We start from the raw sequence: 18,226 nt of genomic DNA, 5'->3' as shown, positions 1-18,226 counted from the left end.
ATGACAACTGTTTTATTTTATGCAAAGGAGTCACAACTTTAGCTAAAAGTTCACATCTACACTGGAGGCTTTGTTTGTAACTCATCTATTTTGACCAGTAAAATGGTAGAACAATGACAAAGGCTCAACTGAGGACATCATAGTCAACTGGGTCTGTCGGGTGCAGTCCATTGTGTAACTGGCATAAATTTCTTTTCCTATGATAGAGTGAAACAATAAGTTAAACAGGATAAATATGAATGAAGCTTTATTTTGCTTGTTGCATGTGCATTATTTTGGTTAAAGTTCTGTCTTTAGGTATCTAATATTTCCCATGCAAATTGTTGATGGGATTGTGCATATGAGCAGCAACTTGTGAGCCCTCGCGGGCAGGGTCCTCCCTCCTTATGTACCCGTGTGCCTTGTTTTTTGCTCATGTTTAATGTATTTATCTATATTTGCCCCGTATTTCACATGTAAAGCGCCATGGAATAAATGGCGCTATAAAAATGAATAATAATAATAATAATAATAACTCACTGATGCATTGACCAGTCACATATTATCCAATCCTAAAGTGGATGGGATAAAGAAAGATAAGGCAGATATCCTTCTCCATTTCAAATGCCTTTCCTTCTTAACTGAGTTGAAATATTAACCAGTTGATACATCAATTATTGTCAACAAATAAACATGACCATTATAGCCAATGGTCAATTTGTCCATTATAGTTAATTAATGAACATGGCCATGCTAATCAATTAATGCCCATGATAGTCAAGTGACAAACATGCCAATGACAATAAAATGATCAAACTCTCCTTGATAGTCAAACACTGAAGATTATCTAAACATTCTGTATCCTAGTTCATCCAATATAAGCTATTACTATCTGCCAAAAACACATCCATAATTTGAGTTTTTGGAAAACAACGGAACGTAGACAAATTTAAAGATCCATTGAGTACTTTTCATTCTCAGATAAGTAGATAGGAAAAAAAATTATAATATTTTTGGAGGGATTTGCAAGTTTGGTAGTGGGAAGAATCCCTCCCTCCACTCCCGCTTTTGGGAGTGGCTCTATATCCATGATTCACCTTTAAAATTCTCAGTTTTGTCTTGGGTGTATCAGTTTTGTTTTGCAAGCTGCAGAGCAGGAGGCTCTGTGCAACCCAGGCCTGAGTAAAGTTAACACAGAGCCAGGTACTTCAAAGCTGCTGACACATCCAAGAGATACGGCAGGCCCACTGCAACGAGTTAGAACACCGACTGTTATGAGGACCTGGCTTCAAACCGGAGGATATCGCTTACCTGTTTTGTGGGTTTCTAGAATAAAGACATTTTATGTTGAACTTTTGTAAGGGTCGGGGGCCAGGGAGGCAGACATGGCCGACAGTAATCCCTGTATCAACCGCTGGCCCTATCCCTTTAAAGTACCTCTGTGCTGCTCCTCTATGCCATCAGGGTTTTCCCAGTACGGGACAGTTACCTCTGCAGACGATCCCAAGAATAAAGAGTCACAGTCCAGTTTCACTTCAACTTCAACATGTTTACTCAGCAACTTGTCATCCATGCAACACACTGTTACAGCATTGGGCATCAGTGTCTCTGACCCTTGCCTGTTGCTAATCCTACGTTTGGGATGGTCCGTACTATATGGTCCCACAGTGTCCTCAATTTCCATTATTTCTGCCTTTTGTGGGGGCATTTTCCTGCCGTTTCGCCCCAGTCCTGAGATTGGTGGCCCATGCAAAAACCTGTCACATCTTGGTGCACTTTCTTCCACTTTGCTCAGCCTTCTTCTGCCCAGCAGCTGCAGTCCCACTATTACTGCACTGCTGTTCCTGTGGTTGCTGTACTCTCTGTTCTTAGTTCTGGCCCCCTGGATACTACTGCTGAGCCCAATTCTTCCTAAAAAATGTTACGGGCATGATGTGCCCTGGGCTAGCCAGCGCTCTGTGAGTTTTACGCGCGCCCAGGCTCCAACTGAACTATAACAGGAAGACCTAACTGTCTTATCCCATCATGCCCCTGCTATCCTAACTGCTCCCTAAACCTAAGCCTGTGATGCCCCATCTAGTGGCCAGCTTGGGGTACTACTCCCATACCACTTACTTTCCCTAACAACAGTGGTGTACATGTGGCATATATATATATATATATATATATATATATATATATATATATATATATATATATATATATATCATGAGTAATATGCTTTATGCGTAGCAGTACCCAATATAAACAGTGATAATACATTTACATAATGTAGCAGTATCGCATGGTACATGTACACATTAATAAATGGCATTGTGCAAACAGGGATAGGTGAAAGGGACAATAATACCACTTCCCCTACACTTTCTTGGGTCCCTGCCTATCTGTCGCACTGTGTGTACACCGCTGCACTACAATATGTCCTCAGCAATCAGAAAATCTGGGTAGTATTCAAAGAGAATAGTAAGAGGAGGATGCAGCCATAGTATTCTCCATTGGAGTTTCGGCTGTCAGAGGGGTGGGTGTCTTGTCTGATTAATCAAGGAGAAGTAGCCGGAGAACAAGATAGCTCAATAAGGTGTTATCCGGATAACAATATTGATCATAGAAGCAGTTTTGCTCACCTGGTTCGGTTATGTGAGACACAACACTGAGAGGGCATAGATAAATGGAATCCCAGCTGCTGTAGCACCACAGGTTGGAAAATCCAAAGCAATGATGGATTAAGGAAGGAAAAACTCCTGATGTACTACTTTTGTTTGATTTATTCCTTGATCGGATTCATGCCAGCAGCGCAGCAGACCTGTTTTTCCTCCATTATTTAATGCCTGATTTAGCACTCCAAACTAGTGGCAGACCATTCTCCACCGATCCAGTACAAAGAGCCAGCTCTTATCTGTGAATGATGGGAACCAGCAGCCCACTGAGAGCCTCTTGCAGTTTCTGATTGACTCTCACTGGGGGTGAAATTACTATGTTAGGCTACCGATGAAATCAGTCACCGATTTTCACTGTGTCATACTGTGAGGATTTTTCCATAAATATGTGTTTTTCTGCTTGTGAATGCATATTTAAAGGGGATCTATATGGTATCCAAAAGAGTCGTCTCTTTTTGGTGATTCACGCCAAGCTGAGACTGAGTATGCACTGAGAGCAGAAGTATTATGTAACAGCTGTAACTCTGCACTTTACTCTCGTCCAACCTGTTTTTATTGATTACATGTTGGAACGCTGCCCTGTTCCTGCATGAATATAAATACACAAGGAAAAAGAACAGAGGAGCTGTAGGGTCTTAGGCTCAAGATGGCTCTGTCTATCTCAGCAACGATTCTCCTGGCTACTGGAGTCACTCTCCTTATTTATCTCATGAAATGGTGGGGTAAGATCAAACAGAAGGACCTGCCCCCAGGACCTACACCTCTGCCCGGCTTGGGGAATATCCTTCAGATCAGCACTACAGAAATGCCACAGTCATTAATTAAGGTAAGAAAACTTATTTGTAATCTTACTCTTCATACGGAACTGGTCACATAGTGATTCCGACAATAACTTCGCTGTGAAAGTAACAGTGGTTTCAGCATAATCCAGTGATAGATAAAGGAAACCTTGGAGAATGTAGATACTCTTTAAAATCACTGTCATATTGGCTAATTTATCACAGTGTGTCCCTCCTGCTCAGTTGACTAAATACAGATGGCCATAAACAGCAACCTATACTCTTCTGTCAAACTTACAGTGAGAAAGCGATAAAAGAGGAGCATTTGATGCCCCCACTGCTGTCTTCTTCCTTTGGGACTGATACTACTTAAAAGGGGAGATATTATGATGATTATTGAAAGATAGACAACCTGAATCCCTAATTCCAAAAAGTTGTGACACTGTGTAAGATTAAAAAATTACAATAATTTATGAATCTCTTACAGACATATTTTATTTACAACAGAACATAGAACACATATCAGTCGGTAAAAGTTGGTAATTTTTCCATTTTATTTTATTTAAAAATAAATGACAGCAAGATATCTGAAAACAGTCGTGACGTGATTAACCAAAGGCTAGAAAAAAAAGTGGTTCTATGGTAAAACAACTGGAGAATCATTTTTCAACTGAGTTGCATGACTGCATAAAAAGAGCATATTAGAGAGGCAGAGCCTCTCGAGAGCAAAGATGGTCAGAGGTTTACTAGTCTATGAACAACTGCCTCTAAAAATCCATCCAGGAAAATGTTCCTCAACATAACATTGCAAAAACTTTGAATGTCCCTCCACCTACAGTACATGATATCACAAAAATATCGAGAGATTTTGTAGAAATCCATATGTGCAGAAGTGTTGAGTCTGGCGTTTAATATTTTATGCTAGTTATCTATTGACCCTCAGGTGGCACGGCAATAAAAACAGGTAAATCACTGCGTGGAGTCAAGAATACTTCTAGAAATCAATGTTTGTGAACCCTTTGCAGTGTAATTCCCAAGTGAAGGTCAAAGATCTATCATGCAAGGAAGAAGTCAAATATCAACAAAATCCAGGAAAGCTTCCATCTTCTCTGGGTCAAATCCCAATTATAATGGACTGGTGCAAAATGGAAAACTGTTCTGTGGTCAGATGAATCAAAATGAGAGTTTATTTATGAAACCAGAGACACTGTGTCCTGCAGACTCATGATGAGTGTGACCACCCAGCTTGTTATCAGTGAACAATTCTGCATCTCTGATAATATGGGACTGCATTAGTGCCTTTGGCATGAGCAGTTTTCACATGAAAGGCGATGTCAATGCTGAGCATTACATTGAGATGTTATAACAACATATGATCCAACCATACAATGTCTATTTCAGGGAAGCCCATTCATATTTCTGCAGGACAATGATAAATCACATACTGCATCCATCACTACATAGCATAGCTTCGGCCATCTCCAGTCCAGGCCTTTCAGCAATAGAAATTATTTGGTGCATTAAGAAACAGAAATTTCAGCAAAGATCCAGAATTCAGGAGAAGCGAGTATCAGATATCAGAAGAACAGGACAACGTTCCTCTTCCAAAAAATTCTAGCAAATGTCTCCTCACTTCCCAGTCATTTACAGAATGTTATAAAAAGAAAACGAGATTCTATGCAATGGTAGACTTAGACATAGACATAGCCCAACCATTTTGGAGTTTTAAAAAGGACACCAGAAAATTACATACCCATGTGAATGGCGACTCATTAACACATTTATGATAAGGAGGACATAGAGTCAAAAATACCAAAGAATGTGACAAAATTTTATTTAGAAATGCATAGATATATAATCAAATGTTGATTACATGGGTTTCATATATATAAATACGTGAATAAGTCCATAGGTGTGAATAATGACCGGGGAAAGGAACTGGGAAAAGGGGGAAGATAAGCATCCCTGAGGAAGCGAGACTATTTGTATGCGAAACGCGCATTGAGGTTTATGGCCGAGATCTGAACGGGATTGGCTACACTAATGGGTAACTATTGCCTTTATCTATTCATGTAAATGTGGGAATGATGGGCATGTTGAGTGTCGGACATTGTGATGGTGTTGTAGTTTAAACAGAGTGTTTGCAGTTATATTCTGCCACATATAATTGACTATATATACCGTTAGGTGGTTAGCATTGATGGATCTATTATAGATGCTTATCTTCCCCTTTTTCACAGTTCCTTTCCCCGGTCATTATCACACCTTACTGGACTTATTCACGTTTTTATATATATGAAACCCATGTAATCAACATTTGATTATATATCTTTGCACTTCTAAATAATATGTTGTCAAATTTTTTGGTATTTTTGACTCTGTGTCCTCCTTATCATAAATCATTTTGGAGTTTTGTTGTTGCCATCAACTTCAAAATAGATGTTTTTTTCCAATCAAATGGGAAAATGTCCAACATTAAACTTCTGAACTCTGTTACATGTTTCATTTTGAATAAAACTTGCAGTACATTTTATGCAGTTATGATGATAAATGTAAGTTAATGTCAAAACACAATCCCACACAGAGTATTGTGCAAAAGTATTAGACAGGTGTGGAAAATTATCTGCAAGATAAGAATTCAATCTATCTATCTATACATTAAAATATTAGGTTCACTGTCGTAAATTAAAAGTACTTAGGACAGTATTCTTTTATTAGGATCCTGTATAATAAACTGATCATAAAGGATCCCTGCGAATAGTACCATCAGCAGTTAGCCGTGATCTGTGGAAAAACCCAGCAACAAGTATTTAATGTGCCTGCAGCACCTCCACAGGAGAAATGAAGTATTACATTTTGCCATTTAAAATTAATTGACTAAATGTAATCCAAGCACATGTTGGGTCTTCCAGGGAGATGCTCTTTGTACATTCTGCTCTTCTCACCACCTAATAAAATTGGAATCTGCTATGGGCTTTCCTACTATAAACTTTAAAAAAAAAAAAAAATTGAGCTTGGTTTGAGTTGGTTTACATGCAGCACATAAATGCATGTTCACATTGACCATATAACATACAAAACCTACAAGAGACAAAATTATCAAAAACCCTGCTGTAACTAAGTAAAAAGCAAAAGTGCATTTAAATAACACAGAGTTCTTAGTAATACTGTTTTTGATCAAAAATAGCATAAAAGCCATCCCACCGTCGACAAGGTGACTGATTGGGATGATCCTACACTGTATAATATTAAAAACCTTACCATGTGTCAGAGTTGACCTCAGTGTGTGAATAAGAGCAGAAAAAAGGACCGGGTCCCAACCAGTGGACACCAGTCTGGGAAAGCCTTTAAATGTAATTTCCAGCTCAGGAGAGGGAGGCCACACCCTGGCTTGCACAGAATGCTAAAATACAAAGAAAAACCAAAAAAATTGAGCTTGCATCTTCCAGTGAGAAGCTCTTTGTACATTCTGCTCTTCTCCCCACCTAATAAAATTGGCACCTACTAAGGGATTCCTACTATAAACTCAAAAGTGTATAGGTCTGTGTAGCAATTACATCTTAAATTAAGGAGATCTCCACATTTTTTATACAGTTAAAGGATAAATATACAGTTTTTGCCTACAGTATATCTTACTTGCTTGGAGGATAAATTCACATTCACCAGTTTTTAAGATTTTTATATATCTCTCTAGCTAAGTGAGACGTATGGGCCTGTCTATACCATCTATATTTCAAACCTTCGGACCATAGTACTGATTGGGTACGATGCCGTGAAGGAAGCATTGGTGGACTGCAGTGACGCATTTAGTGACAGGGGAGACATAGGAGCAGGAGAGTTTTTTTCAAAAGATTTTGGTAAGTTGTTTAAGTAAGTTAGAATAATAGCAAAAACATGATACTTTACCATGATATTAATGTAAAATTTTCAATATGACTACATACAAACCATATAATTATAGCATTATATACAATACTTGATTCGGGATGGTGATGATAGTGGGCAGAATTATTATGCAAGGGAGTATTTTGACCATGTCATCATTTTTATACAGATTTTACAATTCCAGCAAGTTTTGCATGTTGGATGAAGTAGATCAGGTGACTTGTATTTGTGTAATGAAGGGGGATGCAGACTACGGATATAACACCATTTATCAAGTTGTGCATAATTTTCAAGGAAAGTTTGGCTGGATCAGTAATGGGCACAGACCTTCACTTCCACTCAGACGCTAGTAAGATATAGGTGGGGTACTATTACTGGCTGAAATGATTAAAGATGAGCTAACTGGATCTTTAGAGATTGAAGAAGGGCTTAAAATCAACTCCCAGACCTGCTGCCAGGTTTTAGAAAACTCTTTCTTCAAACAGTGGCACAGGACAAAGTCTGCATCCTTCAGGAACATCATGGTTGTTCTGTACGATACTCCTCCATCACAGCATCGAAGCCTCCACTGCTCGGCTACCAGTAAAGGCGATAATGATGAAAGAATAATGACCTGACCTAATCCCAACTGAGACCTTGTGATCTCTCTTAAATGGGATATTTCTGTTCAGGTAAAACATGGAAAACTCTGCGATATGTCTGGGGGGCTGTGGTTGGTGCTACCCAAAAAGTTGATCTTATGATTGTTAGTGAAAAGAAGGGTACCTCTATTAGCCACTAAGATTTTCTTGAAATGTCAGAAATGGATTTTTGTGCATTGTGAGATATTTAGTTATTTTCACGTTAACAGATGAAAATAAATAATTGAGTTGGAAAAATATTTTTTTTTTCATTTAGATGCATAACAATTCTGCATACTAATAGTTGTCTGAAAATTCTGCACACAAATATTCTCCTAAGAAAGACAAAATCTCACTTTTACTTTCTGAATTATTAAGGTTTCAGGTTTATTAACCTTATGGATTGACCAACAACACTACAGTTGTTCAATAGAAAAAAAAATAATCATGAAAAATCTAAATTGGCAAACAATTGTGCACACAGTGTACATCTTTCTGATGTTGACTTGACAGGTGTGTAGGGCTTGTAACATTTGTCATAGCATGCTTATCAGTAGGAAGCAGTATATTGTAAAATGGAGATTTGAACCAAGAAAACTGACTTGTTTCACTCAAGTAGCTCTAGCTACTATGCACAACAAAACTTAGAAGACAAAATTCCACAATCTAGATTTAGAAACTAGTAGGGATAATGTTCACCTGCGCTGTCTACAATGGGGTTAGGATGTGATAATAGATATGTGTTCAAAGACATTTACAGTTTGATGTCATTGGAAAAAATATATGGATAAACTCCTGATCCCATTTGGTACCTGTTGCAGGGGGTGTTTAGTGCCGATGTGGGTTCCAAGCTACCTGCAGATACCCAGATGCTTGGGAATAGCCTTTCCCATGTCGTCATACGTTATAACCCTGACAAAGAGGGCCAGTGCCCTCAAAACACATTGGTTGGCTGTCCGCAGTACACTTGTCCTATGTAGTTCGGTGACGTCACTGTCAGCTCCACCCACCCCCTTTGACCTCTACCTTAGCGTTACTTCCGGCCGGGGCATGCTAGGCTCACGCGGTCCTGTGGCTCCTACCGCAGCTCCTCTCGCAGCTCGAGCACAAATCACAACGGGGACACACTAGCTATCTGCACGATTTCCAAAACCCTGCAGCACGGGGAATCAGAGAGTATTAATTATACGGCATGTATAATGCATGTACCATGTGTGCATGTTGACTTGTATGATTAATCGGCACATTTACTCTATCAGGGAGACGACCTTCCCATATTTAATTGCACAGGACATAAACCCTTTTCTAAGCACCTTTTACCAGCTGATGACTGTCAGCCCTCTAACCGTCCAGCAATAGTGAGTACATCTAAAATCCACAGTTCTGGGGTCATATGCACCAGTGGAATTATAGTTATAAATTAAAAAGTTGAAAATGTATCCCTCGGAGGGAACCGTATGTTGACACGGAAAAGGCTATTCCCAAGCATCTGGGTATCTGCAATTAGCTCGGAACCCACATCGGCACTAAACACCACCTGCAACGGAAACCAAATAGGATCTGGAGTTTATCCATATATTTTTTCCAACGACATCAAACTGCAAGTGTCTTTGAACACATATCTATTATCACATCCTTACCCCATTGTAGACAGCGCAGGTGAACATTATCCCTACTAGTAACCCACTATTTAGCTTGACAGGTGCACACAGAACCTGTGACATTCACCAGCAGCACTCTACTTAAAGGATTTCTTCTTCTTTCTAAATCTTTAACTCTGGTTAGGAGCTCCAGTGCCTTTGTTTTTACAATAAAAAATTCTAGATTTAGAAACTATTTTAACAACATAATTGAACTTACAGGGGTCATTTCGAGTAGTGGAGAAAGGTGGAAAATCCTTCGTCGATTTTCCTTAACAACTTTGAGAAATTTCGGAATGGGAAAAAGAAGCATCGAAGAAAGAATCCAAGAAGAGTCTCAATGTCTCACCGGGAAATTTATGAAGGATAAAGGTGGGTGAATAATCATATATTTCACTGGCTATGGACCAGCATCTCTCAACCTGGACCATCATTTCAGAGTTTGACAACTTAAAGGGTTGTGCCACCATAAAAAATAAATTTAACTAAGCAGAAAAGGTGGAAAAAAATGTTTTTATAATTTACAGTTATTAAAAACTAGATGGATGCCCAATGCTATCGCATCGGGAAGGCGGTAAAGTCACAATGGGGCAGGATTTGTAGCATTGAGACTCTCTCCCTCCCATGTGCATGGTGTGCTTGTTCCAATGAGTCATCTTGTGAGCATGGTATTGCTGTTAAGACTGCAGATTTCTGTTTGCGGCCTTGCTGTTGCCTAATGGCATCCTGTGATAATCGAATGACTTTTGCATCAGGGGACTCATGTGCTTGACACCTACGCTCGTATGCATTCTTTTTGTCCCAGCGATGCTGTTGCTCTTCAAGCGTCTCATTTGTCCGTTGTTGTCTTCGATGTTGTGCCTTTGCTGCTTTCCTTTCATTGTCATTGGCGTACTTTTTAGGAGGAGCCATGTTGGCGTTGATATTTGCTTTTCGAAAGTTCATTTTAAAAATTGTGTGCATCTGACTGTGTACAGAACATACCACAGCTCTTGGGCAGGGGAAGAAACAAAAGACAATACTGACATTACAGCAGGACATCACATAGGATACATTTTGTGAGGTGAAATATTGCTTAAAAACAGTCAGAGAAATATTTTACCTGACAAAATGAATCCTCTATGATCCCCTTGCTGTAATGTCAGCATTGTCTTTTGCTTCCTCTCCTGCCCAGGAGATGTGGTATGCTCAGTACACGGTCAGACAAAGACAATTTTTAAAATGAACTTTCGCTCGTGGGAAAACCCCTTTAATGTGACCGGCCTCCTCTGTCTGTAGACACGTCGTGCATCTGCCGCTGGGATCAGCCGAATGATTCACTGCGCCTGCGTGGAATTCACACAGGCACAGTAAATCAGACTGCAGCCATTTTTGTGCAGACAGATAGCGGCAGTCACATTAAAACTGCACATGTGCTCCTCCTGTGCAAAGATTGCGGCGGTCAGTGAATCATTCCGCAGATCCTGGCAGCAGCGTGTTTGTGACGGTATTCCGCTGGTGGTACCGCACAATAGGCAGCGTATGGCGTATACAGTGTGTGTGGTGCGTTTGGCGTATACAGTGTGTGTGTGCGTTTGTGGTGCGTACAGCATATGCAGTGTGTATTTGTGTGTGTGTAGGGAGGAGAGCCAGGCTAACAGTCCCTCTTGTGTTGCTGGGCTGGAACTATTGGGGCTGTCACCATTATTCCGGGGGAAGAGATTTCTGACCGGAGCAGTTCAGGACACCTGACTGATGGGGGCGGGTCAGACTTAAATAGCGGTGTGCGTGGGAAGATGGGGCTTTTGGCTGGGAACCAGCGTGAGAGTGCAGAGACGGTTGACTCCCTCTCGACTTACCCACGCCAGCTATCCATGCCTTCTCACCCGGTTAGCAGTGCCATCCCGACTAATGGCCCATTGCCCAGAGAGACCCCCGCACCATACAGTGACCGGTTTCGACTTCAGAGCATCGTTTCCCTCACCACCACAGAGGCACCGCTGAGTGCTATCCCCGAGGTGCCTACTGAGTGCCGGCCTGTTCCTGTGGCTGTGAGTGCTGGACTAGATGCTACTTCTGTGGCCTTGTCTGCTGAACTGTTTTCTACGTCGGCCATGCCGCTGACAAACACCTCTACAATATCTCATGCCCGGACCAGAAGACCACATGCTGAAGGACCATGAGGATTCACCACCGCAAGGAACCAGTGCATCGCCTTTCTGCGGGAACGGATTGGAGACTTCTCGTTCCACCTGCAGTGCCACCGAGGGATCTGCCTGCCACCTTCTACCAAGGACCAGAGACTGATAAGTTGAATTGTTGTTTTCTTTACAATAATACCCCCCTGCTTGATTTATTATTGTGTTACATAAACTACCTGGCAACCCTTGCTCTGCCTTCTGTGTGTCACTGCATCCTTACGCACCTGCTAGCATTCTACATGTGTGTGCGTGGTGTGCACGGCATATACAGTGTGTGTGTAGTGTGATGGTGTTCCGCTGGTGGTGCCACGCAAGAGGCTGGTACCACGAGCAGTTTCCATATTGAGGCACCCATCACTTGGGTGTCCCAATATGGCGGTCGGTTAACTTCCGCCGCTTGATATTCTGGGATCTGGACACATCTGGATGGAACAGGATGTGAAGACATTACAAGGTAAGTATATATATTAAGATTAAACTCCAATCAAAAATAGCAAGGTTTTGTCCTTTAAAGCAGGCGCTCCCTGGCATTATTCCATTCCGTCCTCCTAATGACCGACCAGCTGCCCAAACATGCACCATTCCTGACATCATAAGAGTTCCCCCAAACTGCCCACCCCCAGTGTGTACAAGGTATGCTCCAAGCGCTCAACCCACATAGGTCTGACAGCTAGCGCAGGGAGCAGATTACCAAAAGCATGGAAGTGTGTCAGTGATTCGTCCCCTTGCACTCACAGGTCTAACCCCTAGGTGAGATCGTTCTGTTTCACAGAGCTTTGTGAACATGATTGTAGACAGACAATTTCCACGCTCACACAGGTCTGTAAAGCAGGACTTTTTTGAAACTTCGGGATGGTTGGGAACCCTGCCCCCTAGGATTATAAAAGATTTGACTGGGAAAACAAAAGATTAGTTATGCTGAAATATATCATTATTGATCATTCTTTTTCTCTGTGTCTACAATTAAGAGACTGTTCAGTATTAGCTCAATGGCTGATCCACTGATGGTAGAGTTAACTTTACCATGAGCTCACATTACACAACAGACTACAGATCTGCAGTCCTTCTGTGCAATTTTTGCCATTGTCCATATTTTCCTATTATATTTATTGTATTGCATAGTAATTACAGACAACATGGTTATATTTCCTTACAGACTCTCCAATTGATCCAGTACATATAATGCGACTCGCTGTTTCCAATGTCATTTGCTCCATTGTATTTGGTGAAAGATTTGACTATGAAGACAAAAAATTCTTAACTCTCATTTCACATTTTAATGAAATTGCGGAGCTGTTCAACAACACTTCAGGACAGGTAAATAATTGTATGCTACCAACTACAACCAAACTCTATGTTGTCCTATTCTGCAGTCATATTCCATTCTGTCAGACCTCCATATCGGTAGCTGACAAAAAATAGGGGACAAATAACAGGGAACATGGCACTTGATTCAACAAGACTGGCATTTTTTACACTGATCTTGATGATGAGACAGAGTGCAGTCCAAGGTACTTGATTACTTAAGAGGGGCACACCTCTTAATGCATCAAGTGAGGCACAAAGTGGCATGCGCCCCATGTCCACCTCACCACAAAGTTTATTCCAGCTAGAGGGATATTTTTCCAGGCATTTGTGACATAAGTAACGCTACCACGCATCATAAATTGGACAAGACAGGGTTGGCTTGCTCCGCCACACCCCACTCCCAGGTTCGCTGAGTTTGTCAGAACAGGGCAAAATGGTCAATGTTCAAAAAAATTGGGTCTTTTTAAAATTTTATACTCCAGAATTCTATCATGAAAGCTTTGTTGAATTGAGGCCATGGGCCATTTGTAGTCTGAAATCATGGAGACATGTATAATTTTTTAAGTTTAGATTCACTGAATCATCAGCAACGTCTTTTCTAAAAGTAGGGCATAGAATTTAAATTTGACGCTGACGTAACAAAATAATAGTAAAATCGTGTTTTTCTATCACTTCTTCCCTTAATAAGCTTCTCATCATGTTCCCAAGAATAATGTCCTACATTCCTGGTCCTCATAGGGCGATCATTAAAATTATGAAATATTTAAAACAATTCATTAAGGAGATGGCAGAGACGCATCGAGCTACCCTGGATGAAAACTGCCCTCGCGACTTCATTGATTGCTTTCTCATAAAGATGGAAGAGGTGCGTTTCTTGATAATGTTAGATATTTTGACATTTGAAGGTCACATTGTGTTTGTACAGAATGTGCACAGTAATTAAAATTCAACTAGCTTTGAAAAAAGGCACTGAAATAAAAATGAATGGATTGATCTTCAAAGAATTGACCTTGAGTCGAATTTCCTGCAATATGCAGATACCACAAGTTCAAATCCAAACATGCAAAGTCACCGTTTAACACACTACTGAAGGCATAGGAAGTGAGATAATGTCAGGTGCGGCTGCACAGGCTTCCCGTTAAGGTCCTTCAACTATCACATTACTTTAACTCAGCCAATAAGGAAGGTAATCACAGCTAGTAAAGAATATGGGGGGAGGCAAGAAAGCACAATTTTTGGCCTGAACTGTGTAGGGACAGGTGGTCAGAGAGCACAGATTATTCCACGTAGGGATAAAAAAATACCTAATCTGAATGTGATGTACTAATTCAGTGCTCAAGTATATTAAAAATGCGATGGGAGTGCTAGTGACATATGGTGAAGTGCTGGACCTGTATTCAGTGTGACTGCGAATCAATTGAAATGTGATAATCTGTAGTAAAAAAAGCTTAATTAAAGCCTTTTTTAAAATTCTTTACCTACTGTAAAGAAGGAGGGCAAAATGAAACCCCTCAGTGTTATTTTTGATACTAATACAAAATACTGCATCCATAGCTTGTGAGTCACAGGAAGTGTGATTATTGCAACATAAGATGGGCAAGCCACATTTTTTACATCCTAAAGAAAAATCTCTATAAGATTTGAATTGTAAAAAAAATATTTTTTGCATAGTTTGTTGTTGCAATAGTCCAATATTAGACGGGTACATGTCACGCAAATACAGCAGATAGTTACCACCGGTTACCATCGATTTTCCCTAGCCAGAAAGGATGAGGTAACTTGAACATTGCTAAGGCTCTATAACCCTCAAAATACAGTTCAATACAGTCGTATCAGATGTCACAGTTTTATTCATACAGTACAGACCAAAAGTTTGGACACACCTTCTCATTTAAAGATTTTTCTGTATTTTCATGACTATGAAAATTGTACATTCACACTGAAGGCATCAAAACTATGAATTAACACATGTAGAATTATATACTTAACTAAAAAGTCTGAAACAACTGAAATTATGTCTTATATTCTAGGTTCTTCAAAGTAGCCACCTTTTTCTTTGATTACTGCTTTGCACTCTCTTGGCATTCTCTTGATGAGCTTCAAGAGGTAGTCACCGGGACTGGTCTTCCAACAATCTTGAAGGCGTTCCCAGAGATGCTTAGCACTTGTTGGCCCTTTTTGCCTTCACTCAAGCTCACCCCAAACCATCTCGATTGGGTTCAGGTATGGTGACTGTGGAGGCCAGTTCATCTGGCGTAGCACCCCATCACTCTCCTTCTTGGTCAAATAGCCCTTACAAAGCCTGGACGTGTGTTTGGGGTCATTGTCCTGTTGAACAATAAATGATGGTCCAACTAAATGTAAACTGGATAGAATAGCATGCCGCTGCAAGCTGCTGTCGTAGCCATGCTGGTTCAGTATGCCTTCAATTTTGAATAAATCCCCAACAGTGTCACCAGCAAAGCACCCCCACACCATCACACCTCCTCCTCCATGCTTCACCGTGGGAACCAGGCATGTAGAGTCCATCTGTTCACCTTTTCTGCGTCGCACAAAGACACGGTGGTTGGAACCAAAGATCTCAAATTTGGACTCATCAGACCAAAGCACAGATTTCCACTGGTCTAACGTCCATTCCTTGTGTTCTTTAGCCCAAACAAGTCTCTTCTGCTTGTTGCCTGTCCTTAGCAGTGGTTTCCTAGCAGCTATTTTACCACGAAGGCCTGCTGCACAAAGTCTCCTCCTAACAGTTGTTGTAGAGATGTGTCTGCTGCTAGAACACTGTGTGGCATTGACTGGGTCTCTAATCTGAGCTGCTGTTAACCTGCGATTTATAAGGCTGGTGACTCGGATAAACTTATCCTCAGGAGCAGAGGTGACACTTTGTCTTCCTTTCCTGGGGCGGTCTTCATGTGAGCCAGTTTCTTTGTAGCGTTTGATGGTTTTTGCCACTGCACTTGGGGACACTTTCAAAGTTTTCCCAATTTTTCGGACTGACTGACCTTCATTTCTTAAAGTAATGATGGCCACTCATTCTTCTTTACTTAGCTGCTTTTTTCTTGCCATAATACAAATTCTAACAGTCTATTCAGTAGGACTATCAGCTGTGTATCCACCAGACTTCTGCACAACACAACTGATGGTCCCAACCCCATTTATAAGGCAAGAAATCCCACTTATTAAACCTGACAGGGCACACCTTTGAAGTGAAAACCATTCCCGGTGACTACCTCTTGAAGCTCATCAAGAGAATGCCAAGAGTGTGCAAAGCAGTCATCAAAGCAAAAGGTGGCTACTTTGAAGAACCTAGAATATAAGGCTGGTTGCACACTTGCGTTTTTGTTCGCTGCGTTTTAGCGCTAAAAAACGCATGCATTTTTTTCTATACTTAACATTAAAAAACGCATGCGTTTTTTAGCGTGCGTTTTGACGTGTTTTCGGCAACGCATGCGTTTTTTGACGCGTGCGTTCATTTGCAGAAATGCAACATGTAGTAATTTTTAGCGGCTTTTTTTTTGCCGCAAAAAAACGCATGCGTTTATTTGCGGCAAAAAAATGCATTGCTGTCTATGTAAACGCAACGTTTTAAGGTGATAAAGGGATCCAAACCCTAACCCTAACCCTAACCCTAACCCTGACAAGCCAACCCCCACCATCAAGGTGATAAAGGGATCCAAACCCTAACCCTAACCCTAACCCTAACCCTACCCCTAACCCTAACAATAGGGATCCTAGAGATCCATAGGAATAAGCTATTTTGTTGACCTGGTGACCAGGACATTCTTCTAATAAAAAGCTTTGTTCAATGTGGACACCCCAAGATATACGGTATTGCTATAGAGTACTAAAAATATAAACTCGTAGAGTATTGACTGTCATATAGGGTCAGGGTTAGGGTTAGGGTTTGGATGCCTTTATCACCTTGAAGGTGGGGGGTGGCTTGTCAGGGTTAGGGTTAGGGTTAGGGGTAGGGTTAGGGTTAGGGTTTGGATGCCTTTATCACCTTGATGGTGGGGGGTGGCTTGTCAGGGTTAGGGTTACGGTTAGGGTTAGGGTTTGGATGCCTTTATCACCTTGATGGTGGGGGGTGGCTTGTCAGGGTTAGGGTTAGGGTTAGGGGTAGGGTTAGGGTTAGGGTTAGGATCCCTAGGGTTACTAGGGATCCTAACCCTAACCCTAACCCTAGCTATTTCTGTTTATAGTGGGTTTTCTAGTTGATTTTGATGATTGGCAGCTGTCACACACTTCTCAGCATGCGTTTAAAAAACGCAAACGCTGGAAAAAACGCATGTAATCACGGCAAAACGCCGCATTTTTTTTCTGCATGCAAAATGCGTTTTGCCGCGTTTACATGCGCTTTTTCACCACATGCGTTTTTTTTTAAAACGCTGCAGATCAAAACGCAAGTGTGAAACCAGCCTAAGACATATTTTCAGTTGTTTCACACTTTTTTGTTAAGTATATAAATCCACATGTGTTAATTCATAATTTTGATGCCTTCAGTGTGAAGGTACAATTTTCATAGTCATGAAAATACAGAAAAATCTTTGAATGAGAAGGTATGTCCAAACTTTTGGCCTGTTTTGTATGTTTTCTGGTCAATTTTTAGCGTCATGATCCACAGAAAATATATTCACCGTGAATCAAACCTTTCTGCAAAATTCTGAAATCAATAATTCCATTTCATTGCTCTTGTTTTGACTCTTATTTCATCTTTAACCCCTTTCTGACATCTGACGTACTATCCCCTCGAGGTGGGGTGGGCCCGTATGACCACCGACGGGATAGTACGTCATACGCGATCGGCCGCGCTCACGGGGGGAGCGCGGCCGGGTGTCAGCTGCATATCGCAGCTGACATCCGGCACTATGTGCCAGGAGTGGTCACGGACATTAACCCCCGGCACACCGCGATCAAACATGATCGCGGTGTACCGGCGGTATAGGGAAGCATCGCGCAGGGAGGGGGCTCCCTGCGGGCTTCCCTGAGACCCCCGCAGCAACGCTATGTGATCGCGTTGCTCCGAGGGTCTCCTACCTCCCTCCTCGCCGCAGGTCCCGGATCCAAGATGGCCGCGGCATCCGGGTCCTGCAGGGAGGGAAGTGGCTTACCGAGTGCCTGCTCAGAGCAGGCGCTGGTAAGCCTGCAGCCCTGCACAGCAGATCGCAGATCTGACAG

General features: G+C 41.4%; 1 protein-coding gene across 2 annotated transcripts in view; it reads left to right on the top strand.

The window, feature by feature from the left end:
• Nucleotides 1-3,257: 3,257 nt before the first annotated feature.
• The window catches only part of LOC143805908 (cytochrome P450 2C8-like), a 47,246-nt gene continuing 32,277 nt past the window's right edge, over nt 3,258-18,226 (top strand). Inside the window, exons 1-5 of one of the 2 annotated variants that reach the window (XM_077285662.1) lie at nt 3,258-3,462; nt 7,110-7,272; nt 9,783-9,932; nt 12,897-13,057; nt 13,737-13,913. In XM_077285662.1, the coding sequence (XP_077141777.1) occupies nt 3,283-3,462; nt 7,110-7,272; nt 9,783-9,932; nt 12,897-13,057; nt 13,737-13,913 (831 nt within the window). In that variant the 5' untranslated portion in view covers nt 3,258-3,282. The remainder of the gene's footprint in view (nt 3,463-7,109; nt 7,273-9,782; nt 9,933-12,896; nt 13,058-13,736; nt 13,914-18,226) is intronic. The other variant, XM_077285663.1, reaches the window with a different exon arrangement.

Source organism: Ranitomeya variabilis, chromosome 2 (genome assembly GCF_051348905.1).
Source record: "Ranitomeya variabilis isolate aRanVar5 chromosome 2, aRanVar5.hap1, whole genome shotgun sequence".
Lineage (NCBI taxonomy): Eukaryota > Metazoa > Chordata > Amphibia > Anura > Dendrobatidae > Ranitomeya > Ranitomeya variabilis.
The sequence above is the reverse complement of the archived record's forward strand: the minus strand, read 5'-3'. Positions and strand labels throughout refer to the sequence as shown.